Source organism: Elgaria multicarinata, chromosome 3 (assembly GCF_023053635.1).
Source record: "Elgaria multicarinata webbii isolate HBS135686 ecotype San Diego chromosome 3, rElgMul1.1.pri, whole genome shotgun sequence".
Lineage (NCBI taxonomy): Eukaryota > Metazoa > Chordata > Lepidosauria > Squamata > Anguidae > Elgaria > Elgaria multicarinata.
In genome coordinates this window covers 62,408,561-62,424,791 of record NC_086173.1, presented here as the reverse complement: position 1 = coordinate 62,424,791, position 16,231 = coordinate 62,408,561, and the positions used below count along the sequence as shown (strand labels likewise).

At 48.8% G+C, this 16,231-nt stretch overlaps 1 protein-coding gene across 2 annotated transcripts in view; it reads right to left on the bottom strand.

Annotated features, from left to right (window-relative positions):
* CAMSAP3 (calmodulin regulated spectrin associated protein family member 3) overlaps positions 1–14,728 on the bottom strand; it is a 47,615-nt gene extending 32,887 nt beyond the window's left edge. For both annotated transcript variants that reach the window (XM_063120467.1, XM_063120468.1), the window contains exon 1: positions 14,574–14,728. In XM_063120467.1, coding sequence (XP_062976537.1) covers positions 14,574–14,721 — 148 coding nt within the window. In that variant the 5' untranslated portion in view covers positions 14,722–14,728. The remainder of the gene's footprint in view (positions 1–14,573) is intronic.
* Between the last annotated feature and the right edge of the window lie 1,503 nt (positions 14,729–16,231).

The following is a 16,231-nucleotide window of genomic DNA, read 5'->3' as shown; positions in this document are numbered from 1 at the left end:
TGGATGGCGTGTGTCTGGAGCAGAAGCCTACCCTGCCCCTTTTTCTGGGTCTCTCTAATAGATAGACAACCACTGGAAGAGGCCATTTCCTTAGGGCCTTCCCCAACCTGGCACCATCCAGATGTGCTGGACTAGAACTTCGATAACCTCCAGCCAGCACTGGAAGGCTGCTGTATCACATTACCGGAAGCAATGGACACATTCCCCATTATGAGAAAATTTAAAAAATGATGGCAGCCTGCTCAATATTCAGAATGAACAAAGTTCCTGTGATGGGCATAGAGAAGTGTGCCTGTTTGTGTGCAGACAGAGGAGGGATTTCGTCAAGAGAAGCATTGAGCTCCAAAGCATAGTTCGGCGCCAGGTGCCCAGGACAGTTAAATTCAGTGTGTTCTACCACATTGAACATCTGGCAAGCACAAAGGAGAAAGGCCCCAAAATGCAGCTGACATATAGGCTAGCATGGATGCAGCCCAAAAGCTCAGGGCAAGTGCCTCTGAGGCCTGACCCTTCAAACTCAAGGGAATGCAGAGGTTTAGTACTTCACAACTGATGCTGTAAAGTATCTTTGTCATGTGGTTTGGCCTTGTGTGGCTGATTGGTTCATGGGGGAAAGGGGTTTTAACCCTTTGCCCCTGGCCAATCATGTTCAGAGTCTCCAGACTTGCTATTCCCAAAGGAAGGAGAGCTCCCACTTGCGCAGATGTGCGTTTTCCTCCCATTGCAAAGAGCAAGCATGAAAAATCTGACTGGAACCACAGCACAGGGCAAAGGACACCCTCCCCTCCCTGCACCACAGCCCAGCCCCAAATTGCTGGGGGTGGGGGGAGGTTACACCTTTTTTTTTTATAGCCATGCAGGCCAAAGCACATGATGAACTTCATGTCTCATTTGACATGAAGTTATAGGGTATTATAGGGTAACCGTATGAAAAGGACAGGGCTCCTGTATCTTTAACAGTTGCATAGAAAAGGGAATTTCAGCAGGTGTCATTTGTATATATGGAGAACCTGGTGAAATTCCCTCTTCATCACAACAGTTAAAGTGCAGGAGCTGTACTAGAGTGACCTGATTTAAAAAAGGGCAGGGCACCTACAGCTTTAAATGCTGTGATGAAGAGGAAATTTCACCAGGTTCCCCATATATACAAATGACACCTGCTGAAATTTTCTTTTCAATACAACTGTTAAAGATACAGGAGCCCTGTCCTCCTTTTCATATGGTCACCCTACCCTATTAAGATGTTCACCTCACACCCAGTGTGGTATTAAAAAGGAGTTAAGTCCAACTCCCACGACAGGGAGTTGCACCACCTCACAGGCCATTGGGTTTTTAAAAAATATCTAAGCCACGGAGGACAGGTGGATCAAAACAAGCTCTCCCAACTATTATGTCCCAGGCAACTACCCTCCCTTGCCTCCAGCCAGCAGGCACGAGCCTTAATACGTTTAACGAGCAGCGAAGATGTTACCGTGCAACGTCCCAATGTGGCAAGCACTTAATAGTTACACTTGCAGCCACTGACCACAAAGGATCTAAATCAGAAGACCATCCTTGAGACAAAATTGGAAGCAGAGGAATCCGTAATTATAAACAGCTTTGGGCCCTGCAGGTTTTAGAATGCAGGTTAAAACTTAATAAAATGGTAATCTGCTGATTCCTTCAAACAAAACATCACCACAGCAGGGACACACCATGGTGCAGGGAGAACACCTTTCAAATGACAAGCTCAGCATGCTTCGGAGAGAAGTGGGAACTCCCAACCCTGGGAACAGAAGCGAGCAGTCATAGGTCTGAGCCTCAGGTCCCCTGCAATAGTCCCTCAGGCGTTCTTTTCCAAAAGATGTAAGCTGAATCCAGGGGGGTATTTAAACAGATGTGTTAAGAGTACTCAGGTTCATGGGGTTCATTAAAACATGATGCATGAACGGGGAAGTGTAAAATCTCAGAGGACATTTTAAGAGAGTGCTGTTTTCATTCTAATCTGCACTTGCAGCCATTATTATTATTATTTGTTATTGTTACATTTATATACCACCCCATAACTGAAGCTTTCTGGGCGGTTTACAAAGATTAAAAACAGTGAACATTTAAAACGAATATACAAAATTTAAAACCATAAAAAGCATAAAAGCAGACAATATCCATGAGGGGTGGGGGGAAGCATGAACATGGGATGGTGAGAACACACAAACAGGATCGGAAAGAACTCAAACACAATACAGTGTGGCTTGCACCCAGGTCCAAATTACACGTTATATACAAATGCATACAACGGTGGGCAGCCGGGCAGTCCTTTTAGAACAGGAAACTGGTGGAGGTGAATGAGAGAGAAGAAGCAAGAGGGACTGGGGTCAGAACGTTAAAATATTTCCCCTGCCCAATGTTTCTCTACTCAGAATTGCCTTGTACAGAAGCTGTTTTTTTTTTCTTTTGTAAAAGGGTTATTGGGTTACCTACCATTACACCTTTTTTTAAGTTAACATATTGTTTGGGCCTAAAGACCAGCCTTCCCAGACCTGGTGCTCTCCAGATGTGTCTGACAACAGCACCCATCATCCCCAGCCAGCATGGGAGCTGTAATCCAACACATCTGGAGGACACCAGGTTGGGGAAGGCTAGCCTAAGTTATCACACACTTGTGTGGTTAAAACTCCTCGAGTACTTACTAATCCACGTTAAGTCGTGACTTAATCATGGGAATGTGCCCGGAAGTACTGAACAGCGATTCAAAGACACGTCAACAGTTTGTTGGAACATGGGAAAGAGGGCAGCATTCGCCAGAGGCGACTCAAGCCAGTAGGAGCTGAGCACATGCTGCACAAGCCTGGCTCCAAGAAGCCCCTGCTTTTGCCCATGAACACAGTAGGGATGGCCAGAAAGGCGTGAGCTGTGGAGCATTCCTCCAACCCTCATGGAAAGCAGTAGCTGCTCTACCCCACTGTGGATCATCCATAGGCCTCAGCAAGCTTATTATGCAGCTGCTGCCGCCACCCAAAACCACAGGGGCTTGTGCAAGGCCACGTGACAAAAGCATCCCAAAAACTATGCAGGAGCCAGAGGGGTGAAGAGAAAATATGCACCTGGCACAGCACCACACCCCCATAGGCAACAGGTCGCAACGTGCAATGGAGGCCCCAAGGGTGTAAGCACCGTAGCCTGAAATGACATCAGCTGTATAGTGGAACACATCCTTCCCGTTATCACCTGGACTCCACTTCTCAGACATAGGCTTCGATCCCAATATGGATGTATCCTATGCAATAGGAAGTGTTGTGTCTCAGGAAGGACAGGTTTGCACAAGCAGACACGCAGAAGGGCAACACACAGCCTTGAGGGCCTTGGAGGACTCGCCACAAAAGATGGAACCTGAAGCAGCCAGGAAGCAGGCAAGCACAGATCAGTCCCTTCCTAAGAATCAAAGTGGCTGGGGAAGGAGAGAGCTGGGGGTGGGGGTGGGGGACTGCTCTCACTCTAGAGCACAAGATTGTGGTCAACATGAAATGAGGGCGTGCAGCTCAAACCGATCTGGGGAAAAGATCCTCTCTCATCCAGAGATATTAACCAGCAGAACTCGGTCTAATGAGGAGGCCAGATCTTCAATAGCAGACTGAGAAGGTAGACTTCTCAAGTAGTAGAATGGACTGAACCCTAAAGGAAGCTGCCAATCAGACCATTGGCTCATCTAGCTCAGTACTGTCTACACTGACTAGTAGCAGCTCTCCAGGGTTTCAGGTGTTCATTCCCAGCCCTACCTGGAGATGACGAGGATTGAAACTAGGACCTTTTGCATTCAAAGCAAGTGCTTTACTAGTGAGCCACGGCCCTTTGGCTCACTCACTTCACATCTTTGAAAGCTCTCCCAAGTAAAAATTATAATCCTAAAAATAGAAAATTAGCACAGAAGAGAAAATGGCTAGGCTAGACCCTCCCTAGGTCTTAGTCTAGGTGTTGTGTTGTTTTTCATAGATTATCACAGCCGCCAAAGATTATTATAGGAGACAATTATTTTGCCAAAGGAAATTCTGCAGACACTATCTTCTAACAACCCCCTGAGAAAGGCCTTTGAATAAAGTACAGGATGAAATGTGTCAAGTCTTTTTTTCTGACCTGTTTTGGATGCTCTCCTCCTTGTTTTTGTTTTTTCTTACACCAGGGAGCATTCAAAAGTTGTGCCCTCTTTCACTTACCGCCTGAGGTAGGATAGCCCATCTGTTTAGACAGGGCCTAATTATTGAGGCCCAAGGAAGGCTCAGGTTCTTAAGGGAACCACTAGACACACCAAGGCAATGATGAATATAATTGGGGTGGGGGTGTAGTGAGGTACATAGACATATTCTTAACAACAAATGCTACCATTATGTGTAAGGGAGATCATTCCCCTGCTTGAGGACCAGAGTCACTCCTGTTGGGATTAAGCTGAACGTTTTATGGGCAGGTATTATACAGGGTGTCGGGTCAGACACAAATCAAGATTGTAGAGTGCCTGGAGCATGCAACAAACCAGAGAGAATCTGGGTCTTAGAGGCAAAGGGGTTTGGCTCCAGCCAGGAAACTTTTGAAAAAAATCACATGTGGGAGTCTTTGCCAAGCAGCCAGATTAGAGAGAAAAACAAGCAGGGCAGCAGCCACCTCCCCCTCCCTCTTGGAACACCAAGGTCACAGCTTGGGCTCCACGGCAGGCCTACAGCCAAAAGAGAGGGGTAGCAAGGAGTCTATAGAGTCAGACTTACAGAAGGCAAAGCTGCACCAGCTACAAGACCATGGGATCAGTGGTCGTGCACAGCATCAAGACATGGGAAGGAGGGCCATAAGCCTTCCATTTCATAAGAAAGTAAGAGCCCTGCTAGATCAGGCCAAAGGCCTGCCTAGTCCAATATTCTGTTTCCAGAGTGGCCAATTAGATGCCTGTGGGTAGCCCACACACACAGGACATGAGTGCAGCAACACCTTCCCGCTCATGTTCCCCATTGGCCGGCATACAGAGGCATAGTGCCTCTGATACTGCAGGTAGCATCCAGCCATCATGACTAGTAGCCATTTATATTACATTTATTATTTATTTCATTTCTCACACTTCTAGAACGCCCAATAAATGAAGTCTCTGGGTGGTGTACAGGTAAACTATTCATGGTAGTGAATTCCGTAGCTTAATGAAGCATTGTGTGAAGAAGTACTCCCTTTCCTCTGTCCTGAATCTCCCACCAGTAAGCTTCATAGGATGACTCTGGGTTCTAGTATTATCAGAGAGGGGGAAAAACTTCCCTCTCTCCACACCATACTTACTTTCTATGAACATCTATAATGCATCACCCCACCCTTGCTCACTTTTTTCCCTAAACTAAAAAGCCCTAAAGGCTGTAACTTTTCAACACAGGGGAGTTGTTCCAGCCCACTGATAATTTGCACAATAATTCTGCACAACAGAATTCCAGCCCACTGATAATTCTGCACAACAGAACAAAAAATCTACTCCCACCTTCCTCAACCTTATTTATTTATTTATTATGGCATTTATATCCCACCTTTTTTTTTCCTCTAAGGAACCCAAGGTGGCATACATAATCCTCCTCCTCTCCATTTTATCCTCACAACAACCACCCTGTGAGGCAGGTTGGGCTGAGAGTCTGTGACTGGCCCAAAGTCACCCAGTGGGTTTCCATGGCCGAGTGGGGACTAGAACCCGGATCTCCCAACTCTCAATCCAACACTTTAGCCACTACACCACACTGGCTCTCACCATGGCCACCAGATGTACTAGACTTCAACTCCCATCAACCCCAGCAAATACAGCCATTGACTGCCTGGCTCCATAGAACCCTATTCAAAAAAATAATATCCCACAAACTCTCCTTGATTGCTAGGGATGGGGATGGGACAGGGATAATTGCTATGCCAACTGCCACTCCCCAAGGTTGGGCCCTTGGCAGTAGTGGGTGTATGCTGCATTTTGGGAGAAGCTCTGGCACCATCTCAGTACTGCGCCACCATATCAAAACAGTGGGGGGGGGGACAACAAACCCAGCTATTTACCTCCAGCAAGGGAACAAGCCAACAAGAGGCAGAGATTGCCAGATCATGGGCCTGTTGGGGACTAGCAGGTTAAACTGGATTGGAGGCGAAGTCAAAGAGATGTGCAAAGAAGTGTCAGCAACTTTCCACCCACCCCCTCCAGCTGGCAGGACAGAGCAGTCTTCAACTCTCTTCTCACCTGGAAGGAAGCTCTCCACAGCTGCAAATGCTTCAGAACCCCTTTTCCCACCTGGCCCCCTTCAGTCTGCAGACCAGAGAAAAAGCCCAGCCCAGCAAACCCTAAATTTGTAATCCAAAGCATATGAAGGGCACCAGGTTGGGGAAGGCTAGCCTAGGCCAGCTTTCCCTAACTGGTGCCCTCCAGATGCTGTGAACTACAACTCCCAGAATTCCTGACCATTGGCCATGTTGGTTGGGACTGATGGGAGGTGTAATTAAAAACGTATGGAGGGCACCAGGTGGGGGAAGGTTAACCTAGACCAACATAGAGTTAGCCAGAAGAAGTAAGGCGAGGCTGTCAGCAGCACCATCACTCACAACAACACCCCCATCATTACATACAAGATTCAGGGTGACAGAGCACTGCAGATAGTGAGGTGGGCCTGCCAGTCGATGTTCTAAGCCAGGGGAGATCAAGCAGTGGGGCAGTTTTTTACAAAGTGTATTTCTATTAGAATGACTATGTGTTATGATATTGGTGTTCAAGCGAGGGATCTTGAGCTCAAGCAGAAGGATTGCATAATATGGTACAGCTACTTTGTAGGTAGGAAACAGAGAAGACCCATGTTATAGAATGGGATTAGTGATGCTCCATGTTTCAGAATGGAGTTATGACAGGTTCTGGGTCTGAACATTTATTATTACAGTAATGGCTTTCAAACACCAGGATTTGGAATATTTCACCTCCCCGGTTCCTAAGTGCAGTTTGTGAAAATATATGGCAATAGACCCACGATTACTATGCCGGGTAGAGCTTGAACTAACTCTCAAAGTATAGTTCAGCTTGTCAGGCTTAGAGGGCAAAGGCAGGGTCCTAAAGGGTTCCAAGATATAGTGCAAGCCACCAGCTTTCTCTAACCAATGCAGGATTCATCAGCTCACAGGCCTTGTCTCCATGACAACAATCATGAATAGATATACATTCCAACATGTCTAGGACAGTTATGAGCACCTGTATGGTACAAGACAACTAAGGGCTCTTAGGTTAGAAGAAGTTCAAAGTTCCTCTGCAACTGCATGGGCTCCTCCACAGAGCACACACCTGAGAATGTTGTCGGGTCAGGGCCAGTGAGGAATTAGGCCATCAGCCCCAAACATCTGTGGCGCAGTTAGAAAGGCCCAGAAGATCTCAGAAAAGTACCAAGAAGAGATGACTGAGAGGCACATTCCTACCAATAAATACCCTGGCAACAGTTCAATCAGGCTACAATAGCAAGCACTTAGCTGAGGATTCAGTTCAGGGCACTCCAGCCTGACATAACAAGGCATACCCCACCAAGAATGAGGTCAAACGATGCATCCAGGACTTCATTCCATGGATGAATACACAACTTCATGGTCGACAAGAGGAATCACACAGCACCATGGAGGAGAGAGGCATTGTGGTGGTGTATGTGTGCTATTTTAGATTCCCTTTTCACAAGAAAGTTAAACTTTCTTGTTCATTTTGCTTCAGTTTCAACAACAAAAAACAATAGGTAATGGTTCCTAGATACTTACTTCAAATAGACACAAAGGAAAGGCAGCCATCAGGTTAAGAAAAGAACTAGCTAAATATTTGTATCCCTGTCCGAACAAAATACACACCTTCAAATGTTAAAGGGACAAGAAGCAGAAACCTCAACGCCACTATCATCTTTGAGAAATCTTACAAGACAGCAGACTAGCAAAAGCCAGTCATTGTTTCTAAATGTAACAAAGAGAATAGGGGGACCCAGGAAATTACAGGCCTAATTTTTACCTAGAAGACATTAGAGCAAATTTGTTTTCTTTCTTCTTTTTTAAGCCCTTTAAGCATCTAGAAGAAAAGGCTGTGATCATTAGCAGCCAAAAGGGTTTTGTGTTGGACTACAACTCTCACCATCCCCAGCGAGCATGGCTAATTGAGGGCAGCAGGTTGAGGAAGGCTGGTTTACACAGTTGCAGAGGTCATTCCAAGAGGCAGAAATGACAGTGCCATGAACTGCGTACCCATTACTAATTAAAGTGGTGCCCAACAGTAAATACGGAGTTAATCTGGGGTCAGTTTTAGGTGAGAAGTTATAATATACAATGTTTGTCAGGGGTCTCTCCTAGGTGCAGTGCTATTAAGCATTTTCATTAGTCACCTGAATGAAATAATGGAAAATATGCTTAAGTTTGTAGACAGGATGAACAAGTTCAGAAGAGAAGGCCAGATTAAAATGAGTGACCATGACAATTTGGGAGCACTGAGGTGCAAGCAATAAAATACCACTAGACCCGCCTTCTCCAAACTGGTACCCTCCAAATGGATTGCAATTCCTAGGATTCCTGACCACTGGACATGTTGGCTGGGGCTGATAGGAGTTGAGAGTCCACAATGTCTGGAAGGCACTTAGCTGGGAAAGCTGCACTAGATTGCATCGCCATGTCTTTTGATGTTGAAGGGGCATCTAGAGATTGCATACATCTAGACCCGGATCAGCACTGATGTTAACTTGACAACACTGAGGCTGTGTCTACACCAGCCCGATAGTCCAGGCTGGTCTGGTCACAGCAGAGTCCCTGTGTGTCTATATGATGCACAGGGATTCAAAGGGACATGGGGTGGGAGGGGAATGGGTTTTCCCAAGGCTAAAGAAACCCTAGGAAGACCCAATTGTTCCTGCGGTTTCAGGACTGTCCCGAGACCGCAAGAGGTGTGGGCGCCTGTCCCGCCTGGTACCACGATGACTCGCGAGTCAGCACGGCACCAGAAATGTGCACAGAGCCATGGTGCGCAACTCCATGCCCATCAGGGGAGGGGATGGCAGCAATTTCGCCACCCCTGGGATGGCAAGGAGGAGGTTTGGGGGGTGGTTTCAGGTTTTGTTTTAAAAAAAACTACTCACATTTTTGATGGAGTGGGGCCCTGCTCTTGCATGACTGGCCCCACTGCTTAAAAAAAAAATGGCGCCCGCGCCATCCCTGGATGTGGCGCGGGCGTGTGGACTCAGGGGAGGATCTCGGAACCAGGAAATCCCAAGATCCTTCCCGCCCTCCCGGAAGGCCAAGAGGTGTAGAAAGGGCCTGAGAAAACTGGAAGCACAACTCTCACAACATCAAGAAGGACCTTAGATTTTAAACAAAATCTATTTAAGACAAATAAGAGTTGACAATGTAATGTTATTGTAAAAAGACTTCACTCATGGACGCCAGCCGCAAGGTGGAAGTAAAAGTGCTCCATTTAGAACTGGATAATCTTCAAGATTACCTTCTAGGAAACACAGCAAAGGCAAGATTCAGAGGAACATGCTGAAGGTTTAGCAAACTATATAGAGAGAGTGATGGAGACAATCATATTTAACCTGCAGAGGGAAGATAACACATTTATCACATTTTTATCCTGTCTTCCTCCTCCCCAGCCCCACTGACCAAGAAGCCTAAAGCAGTGCACCTAGCCAGCCAGCCAGCCCACCTGTTTTTTCATCCAATCATCTTAGCCAGATTGGGTTAGGGGTAGGTGGCCAAGTGCCCTCCAGATGTTTTGTACAACTCCCACTGGTCGTATGATGGCTGGCGCTTGTGGAGTTGTTGTCCAAAACATCTGGAGGGCACCAGGTCACCTACACCTGGGCTGACAGATGGTGACTAAGCCAAGGCTACCCTGTGAGCTTCATTGCTGTGCAAAGGTTTGAATCCAGAGCTCCCCAGTCCACAACCAGCCAGCACTCTACTAGGAAGAAAATACAAAAAAAAATGCCCCAAGAAGAGACAGTACAACAGTTCACCAGGAAGGACAAGGAGCTATGGCTCCCCCCAAATTGATTTGCACTGGGGGATATTAGGAAGTGCGCTATGACAAAGGAGAGCAGAACAAGCCACCCAGGTGGGTTATTGAAACTATTTCCCTGAAGATTTGCAGGAGGAGTTTATAAGTGGGAACTTTGGTGCTGGACTCAGCTAGGGTATCTTTTTAGAAGAGAAGAACACATCAGTATATCTAGGACATTGGAGTAAGGCACATCTCTGAACTCATAGGCCTTGTATTCTACCCTCTTAATGTCCTCTTCTGTCCAGGCTCATACAAGGGCTTTGCACATCTCATTTGCAATCATCCATTCCGCTTCAAGCAGGCGCTAGACAGGTTTGCTCAACTATACAGAAGTATCTGCTTGATGCAATGCTTTGGAGCACAAGGACTGGGTGAAACCCAATGAAAAGTGTTTGGGAACTTCAGCTGGTCCAGAATGTGGTGGCCTGACTGTTGACAGGGTCGGTTACAGGGAGTGTGTGTGACTTTCCCTAGTCACAACTTCATTGGCTACCGGTCCATGCACAATTCAAAGTGCTGGTTATGACACATAAAGCCCTACACAACTTGGGACCAGGCTATTTGAGAGAGCGCATTCTCCCATAACAGCCTACCTAGGTTTTAAAATCTCCCAGGGAGGGCCTTCTCTTGGTCCCACTGCTACCTGAGTCATGCTTGATGGAGATGCAGGTGAGGGCCTTTTCAGTGGCTGCTCCCAGGCTTTGGAATTCTCTGCCAAGAGAAGCTACATTGGCTCCTTCTCTGCTGCGCTTCCGCCAACAGGCAAGGACTTTTTTTATTCAGGTAGGACTTTGTCATGCAAACTGGTCTGGTTCTGAAGTGGTTTTTAATGGGTTGAACTGTCTGCTTCATTTGTGTTTTTTATTTTTTGTTTAACGTTATGGTTTAATTTTTTTTAAAAAAAATATAATTTTATTATTGTCAGCGGCCTGGAGGATCATTTGGGGTGGAAAGACAGGATGTACATTTAATATATAAATAATAAATAAACCTAGTTGGACTCAAGTTTTCCATTTACATTATGCCCAACTTGGCAAACTGGGCATAATTTATTGTGCATGTCTTGGCTATAGGCCAGGGAAGAGTTTGGCTGAGGGAACAATAGGCTGACCAGGAGTTGAAGTTTCTGCTTCATTGCTGGAACCTTTGAGGGAGGAAGAACTTGTCTCTTGGGCTACAGCAGTTGATACCTAAACAGCCATGCCTGTTTGACCCCCAGAAGGGTGAGTGGAAAGGAAGCAGCAAGGCTCAGTCCCATGGAACGAGATTATTAGCCACACTTTCTCAGCGGGCTGCCTTTGCACCAGCAACTCCCACTCCTCTCCTATTTCCTGTGCCACCCTTTACTTCAACCCCTTGAGGGTATGGCTTGCCCCAGTTTGTGACCCAACACGCAGGGGATCCCAACTCATATAGGGAACTAACCTCACGATGCTACCATCATAATGTGCATAATTACTAGCAACTCTCTTGGGTGTACAACACACAGCAATATCAGTCAGGAAATTCTGTCCAAAGGTAAGCCAGTTCCTGACCCAGTTACAGGGAAGGTCCCAGTTGCTAGCTAAGTAAGCCAAGAAGGCCCAACCCACACACATAGCATTAGTGCCTGAGCCTGTAGTCATAGATTGGGAGAACTGGGCCCAACTCCAGCAATATTCCAGACCCCTTGCTTGAGTTTTCAGTAAATAAAAGAGCCTCTGGCTCTTTTAGTTACTGAAGGAAGGTAAAAGTGAAGGCAATAATCCAATAAAGCAAACTTGTGCATAACTTTTACTATTTTAACCAATGATATGGCCAGCAAACACTTAACCGTTTATAAAAAAAGAATTTAAAATTGAAGTAACTTCATAAAATTAAATAATTTAAAACATAGGAAATTCATATCTAGTGTTTGTTTTTTATTTGTTTTTGCTGTTTCACTTTGATTTTGAATGGCTCCCATGTTGTACCATAAAGTCACACCAATCCCACAGAATGCCTGGCTTGGGGCCTACTGATGACCAGTACCTTACTACCAGTAGCTTATTTATTTCTGGAGCAGATGCTAATAGTACCATGTGCATTTTCTGGTATGGGACAAGCAGGTGTTGCACTCCAAAGGGCTTGACTTGCAAACAGAAAGGGCCTTTTTAAGGCTGCAGTCTGAAGCTACTACAAACCCGGACTTTGAACCCAGCACTGGCTCAGCAAGGCTTATCATTCTGGCCTTCATCCAAGCCAAATGACAAGGCTCTCGCCCTTCCATCACCATGTACTGTTAATATGTCATCAATGTGACTTAGAAGGGCAGGGACAAGAGGAACCTGTTCCCACTTGGGTATAACCAGATCGCATATTTAGAACTAGAGAACTGGTCATCCAATTACACCTCTGTGAGAACACACACAGAAACACACATATGGCCCTTCAACACCCATTAAGTACAGCCATTTACTCTACACTTTCCCTCCTGTTGCTTCATGAAATGGTTGCGGCACCTCACCTCAGGTGGTCATGTTTCATCTGTGGGGGCAAGGGGGCAAATAAGAGAACTTTGGGGCACAAAAGCCTTGGGGAGAGGAGGGGAGAAGAAAGACTAGTTGTTCATTGTCCCACAACCTCACAAGCCATTCCCCTGCTCCAAGCTCTCAGGCTGGCCTGCAGCCCAGCAGGCTTCAAACCCTATTATGTTACTTCCAGGTCAGCAGCGTCAGAGGAATGCCACAGCGCACACGAACACACACACACACACACACACAGCCCTATCACCCCTAACTGGCAGTCCAGCCTCCTGGCTGCAGGTATGGTGACAACATGGAGCTCCTTGTTACTCCTTATACTTTTAGCAAAACCACCAAGGGCTCTACAGCTGGCCCAGTCCTCCACTTCGCCAGGCCTACATAGAAGCAGTTCACACGTTACTCATCCTTAGAATGAGCTCATCACCACTCTCCACATCCACACCAGGCTGACAGATCTGGAGAGCATGACTTATAAGAATACAACAGGCCTGTCACTCTTTTGGCAGCAGGGAGGATGAAAGGATGAAATGGGTAAGGGGGGGAGGGGAGAGCGCAAGATCTGGGTTAGAAGGGGCACCAGATCAGCAAAGATGACGCCCACTTTTATGAAGCAACAGCAAGAAGGTCAACCCCACCCACCCCAACGCCAGGGATTTTCTGCTCCCCCTTTTCTCTCCTCCCTCTCCATCATGCATTCAAGCAAGGCCAATCTGCAAATCCTCACAGGACATTAATTCCAGGCCGGGCAGAGACAAAGGGAACAGCGGCTCAGATTGTGAAGGCATATACATAGTCCTGAGCCTGGCATTGCCAGGGGGTTGAAGAGGACCACACCAAGTGGCCTTTTCAGTCATGCCTGTTTAAGCTATCCTATGCCAAGGCAAGGCCAAGTGATCAAACACTAGCCTAGCATCCTGAGGGCAGCACTAATCGCCTCCATCTCTCTTTCTTCTTAGGACAGCCATAGCCTAGCCTAGGAAGGAGGAAAAGGAAGGAGCTGTACAGCTGGGGCTCTGCTTCTACCCAACAGCGCTGCTTCCCCTTAAGGAATTCAACCTCAGCAATGATGCCACTGAACAAAGGTAAACACACCAATGGTGGCATCCTATTCTCGCATCATCTGCCATGGCCACCAACTAGGGTGGGGCAACCATGACACTCTTCATGAGCCAACTGGCCCTCAGGGGTGCTCAGCAAAGCGCACCCTAAGCCTCTGAGCTCACCTAACAGCATGCCAGCCAGGCAGACGCTGACCGTGTAACAAAAGCAAACACAAAGCCAGGGAGGAACTGGGGTTATTGAAGGGGGGGGGGGAGAGAGAGATTTACATAGGGCAGTCTTAGGAGAGGGGCTGCAACAGACATGGCAGAACGCACCCTTCCCATACGCTCATGCCCCCCCCCGCAACACAAACACCTAGTAAAAAACGGCACCCTCGGAGTCCCGATGCCAATCCCTCTCCCCCCAGCCCCATCATCCTAGTTTTACCAATCTAGGGGAACTAAGCACCTCCCTGGTGAATGATATTAGGGGATCTCCACAAAGAGGAAAGGTGCAAAGACGACCCACCCGCGGGCTCTGTCAACCCCGCCCGGGCAAGCTGGTCGCGGCGGCGGCGCCCCAAGCCCAGCCCATTGTTAGCTCTGAAAGGGTGGGATGGAAGCAGGAGGGTTGCCAAGGCAGCCCCCCCCCCGCCGTCCTCCATCCCTCAGCGGATGCTAGCAGGTAGGGCATCCCCCACAGCCAAGAACGATAGGGGGAGGCTGACATCTTGTGGGAGGGGAGGGGAGGGGAGGGGACGGGGTGCGCGAAGAGATTAGAAGAGAATGCGGCTCGGGAGCTCAACCCAGGAGCCGCTCAGCCGCCAGAAAGATCGGCTCGCCACAGCGCCCCAAAGGGGGCGAAATCACCGCCTCGCCTCTTGACTCGCAGCAGCACCGACACTCCCGCCCCTCCTCTCCCAGGGATCAGGAAGGAAAATAAATCCCGCTCCGCCGAGAGGATCCCCGCTCTCGCCCCGCCCCGCCCGGCTCCAGCCGTACCTGCACCCCCGTAGCCCTTGGCGAGCACCCAGGCCAGGCTGGCAGCGCTGCGCGCCCGAGGGAAATCATACTGATCCAAGGGCTTGATCTCAGGCACCAGGAAGCTCTTCCTCATGGCCGCGGCTGCAGCGGGGGCAGCGGCCACCATGGCCCCACCACCGGGGTCTGGAGCTGGGTTCGGCCTGGCTCGGCGGCAGCTGCGAACAAGCTGGTGGTGGCGGCAGCGGCGGCCCCAGCCGAGCGCATCCCCGTCCGGTTTTCCCTCGCCTCCAGCTCCAGGTGCGAGCGCCCGCCCCGCCGTCCTCGTCTTTCCTCTCTTCCCCCTCCCACGTGATCCGTGCCGTCAATCAGCGAGGGGGCGGGGCTTGCACACAGGTAATTGCCCGGGGAGGGAGGAGGGTTGGGTGGACTCGAGCTGCAGCAGTAACAGCAGCCGCCCAGGCTGGGTGGGTTGGGCGCGTGCGCGCCTTGCAGTAAGCAGGCCGGGGACGGAGAGGCGGGGGGAGCCTCCGGGGCTCCATTGAGCTCAGAGAGGGAGAGAGAGGCGCGCGGCGGGCGAAGAGGAGACTAGGATTTCCCCGGCTAGTGTTGTTGTTGCTGCTGCCGCCGGCCGCCCCCTCAGCACACAGGCTGGGAGCGAAACCCCCACCACCACCGCCGCCGCCCTCTCTCCTGGAGGTAGACACAAAGGAGCCGCGGCCAGGCTGGAGCAAATGTGCGCGTGCTCGGGCTTTTCGCATGCACACCTCCACCATGTTGGGAAGCGGGACCCTCCTGCCGGGTGGGGGGAGGCAGGAGGAGGAGGAGATCCCTGGGATCTCCCGGCCGCAATGTACTCGTCGTTGCTCCTTTGCTCCGCCAGGACGTCGTGCGCCGATGTGGCTCTGCGCCATTCCTCCCTCGCGTCCACTACTGGAATGGGAGCTTCGCGGGGAGATCGAAGTATTATTCTGCCGCCCTCCGAACAGCAGTGTTGTAGAGCTGGAAAAGGGGGTGAAGCACCTTCCTTGTGGGGGGGGAGGCTAAACGGGTATATGGACCTTTTTTAGGTTAGAAAACGAGAAATACAACTTAAGAGGAGACACTATAGAGCAGGCTTCCGTTATCCGGCGCCCTCCAGATATGTTGGACTACATCTCCCATCAGCCCCAGTTGGGCGGGGCTCATGGCAGGTGTAGTTCAACATGTCAGGGAAGGCTGGGTTAGAGGTTTACAAAAATGATGCATGGGGGTGAGGAGTTGCGGTTTTTCTCCTCCCCTAACTCCAGAATTTGGGTCAACCAGTAACATTGGCAGTTGAATCAACAGATGGAGGAGGGTGGGATAAGTTAGGGAGGTGTGGTGATGATGGCCACTTGCTTAGGTTGTAATCAAACATGTGGATGGACCCTACCTGAATTCTATTGATTCCTATAAAGTCGGGTGAGATTTAAAGCACAGCATGCAAAAACGGGGAGTAAAGCTCTTTTTGCTGCACGTGCTTTTCCATCTGAAACTACCTCCCCCAAAGATTTTCTCCAGATGGGCTACCCCATGGGAATGAGGTGGGGAGATTTAAAGCAGGAGTGGGAAATATGTGGCCCTCCAGACGTTGGACTGCAAACCAAGAATTTAGTGCCTAAATTTGCTTTTCTCTCCACCCTCCCAATCCTTTTTCC